Source organism: Mesoplodon mirus (genome assembly GCF_964341445.2).
Source record: "Mesoplodon mirus genome assembly, chromosome: 18".
Lineage (NCBI taxonomy): Eukaryota > Metazoa > Chordata > Mammalia > Artiodactyla > Ziphiidae > Mesoplodon > Mesoplodon mirus.
Window position 1 is genome coordinate 67,381,617 of NC_138994.1, and position 14,985 is coordinate 67,396,601.

Here is a 14,985-nt window from a genome sequence, read left to right on the forward strand (position 1 = left end):
GCCTGGGCTTAGCCAGCAAGCTGCGAGCTGCCAGGGGCCCGAAACTGCGCGGCAAGGCCCGGCGGGGGGCTATCGTCTATGACTTCTTGGGGCGCCAGGAGGATCGGGGTCTCGTTTTTGCAGGAAGAGCCCAGCGCTGGTGGCTTCAGGTGGCTGCCGCCGCCGCTGCTAGTGCTGTTTCCGCCGCTTGTGCAAGGAGTAGAGACCGGCGAGCAGGGAGACCTCCCGGGCAGCGAGGCATCGGACATGTGTCAGCACATCTGGGGCACACATCCGTCGAGCCCGAGGGGAGATTTGCTGGAACAATTCAAACTGCGATATTGATCTTGGGGGTCCCTGGCTGGCAGTCGGGTTGGAGTGCGAGTGTGCGCTCGCCAGGAAGTGTGTGCGTGTGTGCATGTGTATGTGTGTGTGTGCGCGCGCACGCGCGCCCTGTGGGGATTCCCCCCTTCCCCCCTGTTTTCCCGTCGAGTGATGCACTTGGAATGAGAATCAGAGGATGGAAATAGTCTGGGAGGTGCTTTTTCTTCTTCAAGCCAATTTCATCGTCTGCATATCAGGTATGGGACGCGCTGGAGTCACAGGCGGGTTCGGGTTATGTTGTGGTCTTTGGAATGTATGAGATTTTATTGTATGTAGACAATCAAGTAGCCTCGCGGGGTGGGACGGGAGATGGGTGGTGGCAGAGACCCTTTCAGCTCTGCGGATTTGCTGCCTTCAGAATTGAAGACCTTCTAAACCCAAGGGTGTGTGTGTGTGTGTGTGTGTGTGTGTGTGTGTGTGTGTGTGTGTGTGTGTGTGTGTGTGTTGGAGGTAGCATCTGCATGGGGTCCTGGAACATAGTAGGGGTGGAGGGATGAGAAAGAAGAGGCAGGTGGGTGTTGATTTTCAACTGCTTTCCTGGTTGAGAACTCTGGAGAGGAAATCGGAGCCTTGGCAAACCCCACCATCATCCCTGGCTTTCAAAGTTCCCAAACTCTGGTGGTTCCTGGTTGAAAAAATGGACGCAGAGCCCTGCCCTGGTATCTAGGCACTTTCAGGAGACTGCAGGATGATGCGGGGACTGGAGAGTACCAGCAGGGCTCAGAGGGATGGAGAGGTGCTCCCTGGCTTCCCCAAACATGTTAGGGCCGCCCCAAGTAAAAGCAAAGCCTATCCCAAACAACATAATAGCATAAACACCACTTCAGATGATGAGCTTTTCTAATTCCCAGTGGCAAGGGTGTACTTACTGACCTCAGGCTACTTGTGCCAGTCTGTGGTTTTAGGAGCTAGTGGGAAGCAAGGGCATTGAGATGAATGAAGTAGAGCTTGTGCCTGCCTCTGAGTGTGTGTGTGTGTGTGTGTGTGTGTGTGTGTGTGTTGGGAAGGATTTTGATTTCCAAACAGTGTTCTTGTTGGTGCAGGGAGTAGGGGGTGTGGAGTGGAGATGTAAGAGAATGCCCCAGGATAAGCAGTATTCCCCAGTTCAATTCTGTTCCTCCTCCCATTGACAGTGTCCACACCATTTCCCTCCACACTTGTCATTTAAGCACCCAGTGTAAGGCCCATTTGCAGTACTCCCCTCTGCCTGCATTCCCTCTGCAGAATTGGGGACTCAGCCAACTTCCCATGAAGTCAGCAGAAGAGGAGATCAGGAACCTTGCCCCTGTGAGCAGGCATATTTGAGCAGCATTGGGGTGGAGGGACATGTTTCCTGCATCTCCCTTCAGCTCCACTAATCCCCACCCTTTAAGCCAGACCAGGTTCTGGATATTAAAAAACCTTGTCTGCCCTTACCTGTTTGGGGCTGTTTGGGGCTTGGCCCAAACTGTTTGGGGCTTGGCCACCCTAGTAATAACTTTGCCTCTATAATACTTTGGAGATATGTTGTGTACCTAGAAGACAATAAAAAGTGCCCTGGGGTCACTACAAATCCTCTACTCTTTACCCATCTTACTTCTAGGAGGAAAAATTCCCAGATGACTTGTAAAGGTTTATATCAGTCATATGTCCAGGGATGGATTGGGTGGTATCTCACAAGGCCACATTTTACATCTTTCTCTTCTACGTGCCTCTTTCAAACTCTCTCTCTTTTCTCCATGTTATTTCACTGGTTATAAAATAGTCTTTTCCTACCTCTTTCCAGCATCATAAATAATTTCAAATCAGACAAACCAGCTGAATCCCTTTAAAATTTACAAAAGGTGAGCATTAACTAAAGCTCGGGACCTCCCCATCCTTTGTCCCCAACCCCACTCTTCATTTGGTCAGGCCAGCACAAAGGGGAACCAGCTGAGAATGGGCCTGTTCTTAGCCTCCAAAAGAGGCATTAGTGGGATACTTGTCACAGCTCTACTTGGTTTGGTGTATCAGCAACTAAATTGTATAAATAGAAGCATTAGGAGAGGGTGATTTCCAACCCAGGAGAGTTGCTATGTGGCCTTTCACATGTATTTACTAAATAATCATCATTGCTATGTAATGAGAAGATAAAAGTATAAGCAAAATTGCTAGCTATTAGCTAAATATGGAAAACTAGGGTAGCGTTCGAAATGCCTAGTTAGGATCAGCATTAATTTACACTTTATGAAGACATTTAGGCAGAGATGCAACATTATGGACTGTATATTTACACATTCATAAACTTAACTTTAAAAGGCCATTCTTTCTCCAAAGCCAAGGTGGCTTCCTCCCTCTGCAAGAAGAACTGCTCATTCAGTGATGTCCATGTATGTCACAATTCTGATTAGTAGAGTTATGACTCACATTTGTCACAGTTTGGGGGACTTTGTTTTCCCATCTGGCAGCCTTAAGAGGTATAGGAATGCAATACACTAAGGTTAAATAATTGTGGCTCAGGGAGTGGTTAGTGGGCCTATCATTTCTGTTTGCATGATTTGCAGTTTTAATTTAATCATGAATGAGCTTTACCAAAAGGAATGTAAGCCTGTATTCATAGAAGCTGTTAAATCTTAAAAAGAAAAGCACCTCTCTACCATCTTGGGGTCAATTGCCCTGCCTAGTAAATGGGTACTAATTGTTAGTGAGTTACCAGGAATCTATGATTGATGCATTTGTAGGGTTGGTTTCATTACTGAGGAATACCAGACTAGAAAAGGCCAGCAAAAGTCTGCAGTGTAAACATTCTGCAGAAGGAAAATTTTGGAAGAAAATTTGGCCTATAGAAGGTATATTGACTGAATATCAGTTGGCTTTCAGGAACACTCTGGAACATTGTAACAGTGTTTTGTTAACCAAAGATTCCTACCCTCATCCTACCCCACCCCCCAAATTAAAAGTACACCCAAAGGAGTTTTCTCCCTGGGTCTATGTGGCTCTATTGCTTAAAATACAGACACCTGGGCTTGTATGTTTGATGGCTCTGCATTAATCATTTGATTGTGATGAAGCTGAGTAAACGGGACTAGGGGTCTGCTAGCTAGCTTAGCCAGGCTTGGCTAGCTGCTGGGGAAGTAGCATGTGTGCCTTCCATTTGAGAGAATTTGGCTACTTAAGGACAACACAGCTAGTCTGAAGAGGGAATGCCATGATCTGGGAGTTCTTGGGGCTCTACATTCGACTCATATTTAATTTTACTGAAAATGTAAGGCAGCCAAGATCTGTGGAGGTGACAGGGAGGGAGGGAGGGAGGGAGGGAGAGAGAGAGAGAGAGAGAGAGAGAGAGAGAGAGAGAGAGAAAACCAGGATGATATTTCCCTGTGCTAGCAAGAGCACATTCCCTTCTTACAAAAGCAGCACATGTCAGCGAGAATGAATACTTAGCAGCACCAAGAGAGAATTTCTTGGTCCAAAGAGAGCTGTCTGATTTAATTTACACTGCACATCCTACTTCCCTATACTTTACTTCCCTTTACTTCCTTGTTAGTTTATTCATAATAATAACAGCATTAGTAATTAGAATTATGTGGTACTTTCACATGTATTACACAATATTGCCATATTTTAACTCATCTAGTCTCAGAATTTGTAGGGTGATTTTATAAATGAGGCAACCAAAGGTCACAGAGGTTCAGCTTGGAGGATTCACACCCAGTTCTGAGTCAAAATTCAGTGTATCATTTATGCTTTGGTACAAGATTTCTTTTAAATGTTTTTATTAAGTATTCTTTTATTTTGATGTTTCCAATTGAAAGAGTAAATTGTGTTAAATGGATGTAAATCTTAGAGAGTTTGGAAGTGGAAGTTTAGGGTGATTGCAGCCTAGAGCTAGAATTAAGACGGTGTTTGAGTTGTACATGATTGTCATTCAAACAGTTAACACTGTTACTCATTTGCCCCCAGTGCCTTATGATCAGCAATACCTGTAAGAAATGAATGTTTCATACATTCTCTCCCAATCTGAAAATTAAAATGGTTTCACATTAATGGTTTACATTTAGAAATGGGATAATAGTACATATGTCACATTTGTTATATAGATTAAATTAGATAATATGGTCAATGATTTTCACTTAGCACAGTGTCTCAGGCAGAGTAAGCTTGCAATAATATATTTTTTCCTACAAACCTGGCATTGCAGGGTTTGTGAGGAGTAGAATAGAACCTTTGCCTTCCTCCCTTACAACTTGTTTAAAAGCAAAAAAAAAAATCATTAACTAATTCATTTTATAACATTGAGTACAAATCCTACTTTCAGTGAGGTCTTGGCTTAACAACTTTGAAATATTTCTTAATTTTCTTTCTCTTATAAATGAGACTGGTAACATTAGGCTTTGGGGCATAGTCATGAGTGTAACCCACTTTATCCCTGTGAGCCCAATATGGAGGTGAGGCTTGGAAAGTTAAATAAATCACTGGGAAAAAAGTAGTGCTTATTCCTAGGAGAGCAACAGATCTTTCTTCTTTCTTCTTGTAAATTATAACTCAATATAGACTCAACTTTCAGGTGCTTCCAAAATGGCAAATTGCATATGCTGTCAATATGATTTGAAATAGAAAGTTCCATTATATATAAAAAAGAGCTCCACCCCAATAAAGAATCTGATGATCTTATTGGCAATACGGTTTCTTTAAATCCAGTTTCCCATGTGATGTCACATAGACTCTTCATTGACAGATACCATAGATGACAGATAGCATAGATAGCACTCTCCTGGCAGTGAGATGAGAGGCTTCCTGAGTAATACACTATGGGGGGAGGGGGGGAAGAATTGTCAATGTTGAGAAACATTTTCTTGGGTGGGGAGGGGGCGTTTGATTGCCACCCTAGGCAGTCATACTTAACATACTACCTTTTCACCTCAATTAAGCATTACATATTTGGGCCTGAGGTTTAGGCCAGGAACACATCCAGGTACCATAAATGTGTACAGTAGTAGGCCATTGTGTAAAGAATATGGGAGTTTGAAGACCCACCCTGCAATCAAACTCTGCTTTAATTACCTATGTGACTTTGGGCAATTCTCTTAGCCTCTTAGACTCTCAGTTTCCTCATCTGTGAAATGAAAAGTTATCTTCTTTGCCTATTTCAAAGAATTGTTGAGGGAAACATCAGAGAGTGATCCTGAATGTTCTTTGTGTTATGCAAATGTAAAGTATCTGTGTCTTTACTATATTATGGAATGATTGATGCATAAGATATAGCTTTAAAATAAAAGTTGAAATACATACACATAATGTAGAGTGATATTAAATAATACGAATAATACTTAATGGTGTAGATATAGTTGTGAAAGCAAAGTTGTAATGTACAAAATGTATCATGATATAAAACAGTACGAATAATGCCTAATTGTTTCATAAAGTACATAAATCCTATGTAAGAGAGAAGTCCAGACATGAAGGAAAAGGAGGATATTAGATAGATGTTAGAGGTTTGGATAGAAGAGTTGGAGGGGACCACATCATCAGAAGGAGAGGGAAAGGAATGAGTAAGATGTACAGTGAAGACTGTCCCAATTGGAAGAAAAGATTCACTTTAGGAGATACTGGAAAGTTGGGAGGAGCCCACTTAGAGAGCTGTTGAATTGAGAGAATATGGAGTGTCCTAATATATTTAATTTCTTGGTGATTTTTATTTTTTCTTATTATGGATCTTTACATGGATTCAATGGATTGAACTTGGTTAAAATTTGTTTGAAATTCTAACATTTCTTTAGATTTTACATTTGTAGTGCATGTCTCCAACTACTGCTCTCAAATCTCTCAAATCTGTTTGAGATTGTAGTTGAATTTTGGGGAGACTTCAGCTTTCCCAACTGTAAAATGGAGATGGTACTTATTTCCCAAGATTGTTGGTCCTACAGGATAATTATAAGGAGCAAAACACTATTTGTAAATGCCTAGCATTGTATATGGAACACAGTAATCATTGACCAAATTACACATATCATATAAGAGTAAGCATGGGCTTTGGAACCAAAATAGGCCTAAATATGAATACTACCTTTAGCATTCATTCTCTGTATGATCTTAGGTAAGTTCTTTACATTCTCTGAGTCTCTGTAAAATCTGTAAAATAAGGATTGGAGAAAATGTACATAAGATCCTGTCAAAGTGCTTGACGTGTGGTAGTCTCTCAGTGAATTGGAACTGTTCCCATAAAATCATTATCATCAATAACAATACTTATTTTGACATTTTGGACATGTTTTTGTAAATTACAATTAATTTTTCAGTCATTTCTTTGTGTTCAACAAAACAGTATTGCCAGTTAACTGCGTGCCAAGCATAGGAATTACAAAAATTAACAAACAACACTTGGTCCTTAGTATTTATAAGATGGTATGCATGTTATGTGATAGAGTTGTGTTCAGAGTGTCATATATATATATATATATATATTTTTTTTTTTTTTTTTTTTTTTTTTCTGTACACGAGCCTCTCACTCTTGTGGCCTCTCCCGTTGCGGAGCACAGGCTCTGGACACGCAGGCTCAGCGGCCATGTCTCACGGGCCTAGCCACTCCATAGTATGTGGGATCTTCCTGGACCGGGCCTCGAATCCATGTCCCCTGCATCAGCAGATGGACTCTCAACCACTGCGCCACCAGGGAAGCCCTGCTTTTTATATTTTTAATTATTATTTTAAATTATTTATATATTTAATTATTTAATATTTTAAATTTATTTAATTATAAAGAAAGAGTTCATTCTGTTGTTAGAAGTTGGAAGATGCAATTGGGGAAGAGGTAGGGTTTATGGAGGAGAAAACAGTTGAGCTAGGGTTGGAAGGATAAGTGAGATTTCAAAAGAAGAGGAAAAAAGAAAAATAAATACCATGCGGAAAGAATAGTATGTTCTTATACAAGAAGTGATGAAAAACCCTGCAGAAGTATGGTGAAATGAGCATATAAAATAGATGGGTTAGATTAAGTGACTGGATATAGGCTAGAAGAATAATTTGGGGCCAATTTAAAGGAGTTTGCAAGCTAAGGTAAGAATTTTAGACGGTATCTTTTAGTTATGAGGAGCAAAGGTAGAGATAAAGAAAATGACATAATCAGGTTTGTGTGCAATTTAATGATAATTTTATACTTTTATTGCAATAAGCAATAACTTAGAAACCCAACTACTTCTTGTCAATCTTTATTCTTGCTCACAAAACCTGTTTAAAAAAATACTGGCCTAATAGATTAATTAGGCCATTATGGGACATTCTGAGGGACAGACTTAAAAGAAAAAATCAAAGAGTTGTCCTATCTCTTATGCACCTCCTGTACCCTAATGTTTGAGATTTAGTATTTTCATAATACACAAATGCAAATGTCTCCAATTTTGTACTTGAATAATAATAATAATGTCTTTAGCATTAGATAAAGGCTAAGAGAAACAAATCATCCATACATGCTTTTGTGTTGTGAAGATTTTGTGCCAAGTAATAGATGTGCTATTTGACATGAAACCAATGGTTAAAGCACTGCAAAGCATTTTACATCAGCTTTACCTTATTATACTCTGTACAACTCTTATTTCCAGTAGACTGCATGTTCACTTGGGAGAGTATACTCGTGGTCCACTAAATTGTATACCCATTTCACCCTTTCAATAGTCCAGTTAATATAAAGTACCTATAGAGACCTAAAATGAAATGGCTTCCTTTGTTTATTTAATCATTCAAAATTTATCGAGGGTGCTCTATATTTAAGGTACTGGGGATCCAATAGGAATGAGTAAGACAACTGACCTTTCCCTCCAAGAATTCATAACCTTCTAGCAGGACACTGATTTTAAAAATATTAGTAGTTATAGCAGACTGTGATAAGTACTGTAGTGAAAAGAGATACAGCAGTGTGTGAATGGGACAGAGAAGGGGAATCTGACTCATTCTTGAGGTGGCAGTGCTAGAAGAAGGAGAGTAAATAGTGTCAGAGGCTGTTTGGAGTGAGTCTTAAAGAAAGCTAAAGAGTTGGCTTGGAAGATTTTTGCTGATTGCCCAGGAGTGTGATAGGGGAGGGATGATCATAGGAAACAACATTTGTAAAGACAGGGCAATCAGATAGGACATGATGAATTCAGGGGATGGTGAAGAGGTAAGTATGGCAACAACTAGAGGGTGGAGTGTAATGGATGAGGCTGAGATAGAATAGCATATAGGAAATATGATGTTAATAACAGTAATACCTTACATATAATAGTAGTAAAAATTACCCTTGTGCCTCTCTGTGCAAGGAGGGCATATTTTAAGGCTCAGGGGGATAGGTCTAGTTTATACCTTTATCTTCTTTAGGAGCAGACCAGTCAGGGTTAAAGCTTTTGGCTTTAGTCCAGCTATGCTCCATTTGGCCCAGATCACTAGTTATTTTCCAGTACCATCTCTAGTTCCATGTAGCTTCCCAGAAGCTTTTGTGACAACTCAGATTTAGACTACAGAATTTACCTCCTTACTTAGTTTGTATTTCTACCCTAGGAAAAAGAGCCAGGATGCTATTGGTTGACCCTAGATTTTGAAATATGGCAACTATAATTTTATTGCCTTTGGTAATTGAATCTTTCCTGCAACTTTCTGCCATTTTCATCTTGTGTAATCTTAAACAAAACTTTAAAGGATTTATAGCATGTAAGGGTGGGGTGGGTGTTGTGAATGCTAGTGAATGGTCTGGGATTGCCTTTATAACACAGCCATAATTGCTTTTATTAGCAAGATTGGACTGGTAATGGGGTAACCAGTGTTTGGGTTTGAGTTCATTTGCATTAAGGTGCCATAAGGATGGAAGTGGAAAGATCTTCAGTGGTTGTGAAGGAGACAGTCTACAAATGCCTTTCCCTCCTGATTGAGGAGAGGTGGGACCTTTGTCACAGTAAATGGAAAATTAATCTTTAACTTTGTCCTGTACTTAATGCCCATAGGCTGAAGGGGTCGGCAGTAGGAAATGAAGCCTGTGACTTTCAGGTGAATTACCAGAGCCAAGTCCTGCTGTCTTCACAATATATTTGGCAGCAATGCCACAGTTGGAATAAACATATTTGCTGAAGGATATGAGTCAACATATTCCTCTTCTGCTGCTCTCTCTTCCTGCCATACACACAAGTTACCTTTCACCTTTAAGGAAAACAATTTTGATGGCAGCACTTATTGAGTGAGTAGGGACCATTCCTCCTCCATGATTTTGGAATAATATAAATACCTCATAGAATTCTTGAAAAGGAGAGATATGTGTATATGTCTATGGAAGGGTTCTCTCCCACTCCGAAGGGGTTTAATGGGTTGGTTCATTAATTTCATAAATGCTAATAAATGCCTCCTATCAGTGAGGCACTTGGCCAGACAGAAGTTAAAATATAGTGAGCTAAACAGCCTTGCCCTTGTAGAATATATATTTAGTGATACACATTTTTTCCCCATTGCTCAAACTAGAGCCTGGCATTTTAGTAGATACTCAATAATGAATGAGTGAGTTGATATATAAATGAATAACAAGGATTGATTTAGAATGGCTTTCCTTCCTTCACAGGAGACTGGGAAACAAGATTCAGATCTTGTATGGAGGTTAAGAGGGAGGGAAAATGAAGAAGACTTCTCTGTTAGCTGCCCTCTTGCTTATACTGCATGCAGTCCAAACTGGAACTTTCCCAGGGAGCAACTTATTATAATCTCCTAGTTGATCTTTATAACTGTGAGGAAATGGTCAATTAGGTGGTTTGTTGTTTGTTTGCTTGTTAATTTTAGAGAAAAAATAAGAGGAAGTTATAGAAAAAAGGCTCCTACTGTTAATCTTGCAGTAGATATATGGAAATTATACTGATAATTAGAAAGTGAGGCATCGATTAATAATAAATGTTTGTTGTATGGCCTGGGTGTAAATAGAAATATGTCACTGGCTGGCTGTCTTGCAGTACACAGTAATGATACCAGCTCCAAGTCACTCACATCTTATAGAATGAAATATAACGTAGTGAAGTCATCATTTTTTGTTATCTCTAACAGGTTCCACCCCTGTGTTTCCACTGTTATGAAGACGTTCTTTGTGGCCTTTTAGTTTGTGTCTTTGAAGTTCTGTGTTGTAGTGGCTAAATGAGAGTCCTATGCAATTAAAATAGTGTGTAAGTTGGTGCAGCCTTTCCCCCCCACTTTTTTTTTTTTTTTGGTTCCTCTTGCTTTTAAAATTGCTGAAATTAGAGCCTGACTGAGACAGGTAAAGTTTTATAATGTTCCATATCTAAAGGTAAAATGTGTCAAGCAAATTAAAAATGAGAGTTTTATTTGTGCATTTGCTGTTTAGTTTAATTGTGTGTTCAATTGAAATGCTCCTCTTTGATCAGTACTCCTTACAAACAAGGGACTGTATATGCAAGTGTTTTAGTGTTACAAACATGCATGATACTAGAAGAGATTGAGTTAATTTTAATGCTAAATATAATAGAAGAATAGTATCAAAGAAAATTTAGGAAAACAAACTGATTCTTCATAGACTAAATTTTTATTTCCCAGTGTTTGCAATTATAATTTTTTCCTTTAAAGCTTTGTACTTAAAAAAAAAACTTTTACATTATATCTTAAGTATTCCCTCATGTTGCTTCCTAGTTGTATTAGTTTAGGAAATACAGGACTTTGTGACTGGTAAACCCCACAATGTCAGTAACGTAACACAGTAGAAGCTTACTTCCTGCTCACATTCATTGTCTAATTGGTGTCAGTTTGCGTGTGTGTGTGTGTGTGTGTGTGTGTGTGTGTGAGTGAGAGAATAGGGGCTTGGTGAGGGGGAAGGGATGAAAGAGAAGGAATCCTGTCTGTGTAGTGATTTGGGAGTCTCAAGGCTGATAGTCTCTGCTATCTTCCAGACATGGCTTCCAATGTCGTTCTGGACATCAACATTAACAGCTGGAAAAAGAGTGAGGAGGACGATCAGGGGAGAGGTGTTTATGGGCCTAACAGGAAAACTGCGTACCTCACTTCTGGTCAATCACATGGCAACACCTTATTGCAAAAGAGGTTGAGAATTGCAGGCTAGTCACAAGACTAGCCCTAGCCCAGCAATAAAGGGAACATGGTCTAGTGAACAATTGGCTAGTATTTGCCACTTTAACATTTATGATCTTCTTTGTAATAGTTTCATAATATTTTATTCATCTAAAATAGCATTATTTATATTTCTCTTTTTCCCTATTTTTGAGCATCTATGTTATTTCTAGATTTTCCATTTTGGGCATATGTTTTTATGTCTATAGATATTTATTTCTATTGAATTATTTCTTTAAAATAATCCCAGTATTGTGATTACTGGGTAAAACAGTGTGAAGTTCTCTATGTTTTTACCATATTATATCCATAAGTAATATATAACCTGTGTATAAGTCACCAGGAATATACTTGAATTCCTGGAGGAAGTAAACAAGTATGTAGAATAGTCATTAAGCTTTCAAAGATCTCTTTAAAAATGCCCAAATTCAACTGAGTAAATTTTAAAGATACTATTGGTGTTTATTCAACAAGTCATACATTGAGCAGCATCCCATCTAGCAGATAGAAAGGAGCTCCAAAGAGCTGTACAAATTGGAAGGTTTTATAGGCAGAAGAAGGTGGGACAGGAAAGTTCCTAGCAAAGACTTGATTGTTTCGGACAAGGTCACCTTTGGGGAACAGTAGGAATCTACCTGGTGGATTACCTCATTAGTGCTGACCAGGAAATTCCAGAGTGACTGGTTAAGATTATATTCCTGAAAAAGGCTGAAACTGCAGTTAGGTTAGGTATTAAGTCTTGATTTGGTGACATGGGCCTTAGCACAGATGACTCCATTTTGGGCCTGTTGTCTCTTTTTTGACAGATCCTTTCAATAGTGGTCCACTCCCAGAAAGTATTAAGCAAAACCAAATAGCCATGGCATTGAAGATGTTATTTTTGCTTAATAAGTCAGATCCTAAACAGGAAACCATGGTTAAGGACAAGCAAATAACTTTCCTAAGTTCAGAAGTTTGAGCCTACTTAAGTATTCTTCCTAGAGCATATTTTCATAAATTATAGGGAAGAATGGCTCAGGTGGTTTGCAGAAAAGATTACTGGGATGGAAGTTAGAACATGTTGTGTTTAGTACTTGTTTTGCCACTGTATTGTGTTGTGAAGGAAGTAGTTTTACTGGTCTGAATCCCAGTTTTCTCCTTTTAAACAGGGATATTGGACTGGTTAATTTCTAGGTCCCTTTCCAACTTGGAAATTTTATAGTGTTATGAAACTTTTAAGAAAATTATCAAAATTTACTGTTGATGCTAAACTTTTCCAGATTTTGAAATGTCAAGGCAGCAAGATTAAATTGCAGGAAGAACTTTGGAGGTTGTGAGTGAGCAGAAAAGTGGGAAGTGACTCTTGAGATGGACAAGTGTAAGGATAAGGCATAATGAAAGACTAACCCAAACTATATTTGTGGAATGCTGACCTTGTAGCTCTCTAGTAAGACCCTGAGAAAGAGTCCAGGGGCCATCACTGACTACTCCATAAAAGCATTTACTGAAAACCTTACCGGGGGCATCTTTATATTAAAGTCTTAGAATTTTATCTCAACTCTGCTGTTACTTGTTGTGTGACGTTAAGAAGTTACTTAAAATCTCTAACTAATCCTTAGTGTCCTCTTTTGAAAACTGGAGGAATAACATCTATCTTTGGAGTTAAGGGAGACTGAAATTTAAAAATGCAGCATAGTGCTTGGCATATGTACTTAATAAATGGTGGGTTTTGTATTGTCATAGCTGAAGCTAAAATAACAAAAGGCATATTGGGAAATATTAGGAAGGAATTTGGCAATATCATTTAAAACATGAGAATTAAATGAGACAGTTCATGTGAATGTGTTTAGCACAATGCCTGCACAAAACAAATAATCAGTTAAGGTTGGTTGGGGAAGCTGGGATGTTTGGGGAATATTTTAGAGATTATAAGAAAGAAGACCATCATGTCTTTGTCATAAAAATGATCTTCAGAGATAATTTACTGAGTCTGGCCCACAGTTTTCTTTAATATTAAAAAAAATGACATTTTAATTTTATAACTAGGGTTTAGACTTACCAAGGCCTCTAATACAGTGTATGGTCTCATGTGACCCAGTAAATACTCAACCTTCACAATGATGGCATAAACAAAATCCTGATTCAGGAATGTGCTCGTAGTTTTTCTTGCTTGGTACATTAGTAAATATTGGCTTATTGGCCAGAGCAATAAAGATATGAGGTATTATGATCCAGTCCATTTATGAGAAAATATATAATATTTACATGTTCTAAAACTGTCACTTGTTCATTTTTACTAGAATCTGGTTGCTCTCTTTTCTTTTCATTATTTAGTTTTGCCAGCTTCCTCAAGCACTAATTTACACACATGGTAACCTTAAGCATGTTTTTCCAATAAATTTTCAATATGAGAAGATAGTTTTGATTTATGTTTCTTATTCACTTAAGAGAATGATTTTTAAAATGATAATTAAATGCTAGGCCATTTGTGGGATTGCAACGTGGTTCCTTTTCAAATATATCTGTTCTGAGAATTTTAGCAAAAGGCAAAAAGAAAAACCAACAAGAAATAGGACAGATGACAAGTGCTGTATTGATGTTAAGTAAAAACAAGCAAACTGTGACCTACATCAGCCGGTCTCTAGGGAGCTGGCTTTGGAGCTTTTTTGAGTGCTTGGGTATTTTGTGGGATTTTTTTTCCCCAATCACTTTGGTAGAGGCTGGATTACAATTGAGAGTGCAGAGATTAATGGCCTGTTGTGACTAATCCACTAAGCCCTTACTCTTATTTCTCTTAAATTGATTGAATTTAGAGAAATCAAAGATAGGCCCATACCAGCTACCCTGATATTAGATACCAGTGAATTAATGAGTCTTAATAGCTCTAAGTACATGTAACCAAGAATCATGGCACCTTCATGGAATGTAGTCACTTTTTGCATTAGGAAATTATTTTACTAGTTGCTTAGTAGAGTAGATCCCAATGTGTTGTTTCATAATCTTTTTTTTTTAAGAGAACATTTTCACATAATTACATTTAGAATTATAACACTAATATATGCAATTTTAATTAATTTAGAGAATAAGAGAAAAAGAAACAGATCACCTGTAATCACATAACTTTAATGCAACTGTTGTTAACAGGTTGTTCCCCTCTAGGTTTTATTTATAAACATTTTTACTTATTTGAAATTGTATTCCACTATTATGCTTGAGCAAAAAGTCATGTGAGATAAATATATGGTTTGTGTGCCATAAAGCAAGACCCACCTAAAATGTAGACAAAAATAATGTGAAAATAATTATATAGAGAGATGGATAGATATGGCATTGATTTAAAAAATCACAATTTTATGTTAAATTAGTGAACTCAGATTGGATGAAACTTGAACAGAATTTAAATTTCTAAATCTGTAATTATGAATCTGTTGCTCTTGGAAAAAAAATATTTAGTAGGAAGACTGAAGATGAGAAAGGTAATCATAGTACTGGGGATTTTTGAGTAGGAGAAACAGAGACAATTTAGAAATGAGGTTTTAAAAAATGTTTTATTTAAAACACAACAATATGTTTAAATGCACTGAGAAGCCATTTAGGAGAATGATT

At 38.3% G+C, this 14,985-nt stretch overlaps 1 protein-coding gene across 1 annotated transcript in view; it reads left to right on the forward strand.

Annotated features, from left to right (window-relative positions):
* The first annotated feature begins 498 nt into the window (after positions 1 to 498).
* CA10 (carbonic anhydrase 10) overlaps positions 499 to 14,985 on the forward strand; it is a 525,448-nt gene continuing 510,961 nt past the window's right edge. The window contains exon 1 of the mRNA XM_082604264.1: positions 499 to 560. Coding sequence (XP_082460390.1) covers positions 500 to 560 — 61 coding nt within the window. The 5' untranslated portion in view covers position 499. The remainder of the gene's footprint in view (positions 561 to 14,985) is intronic.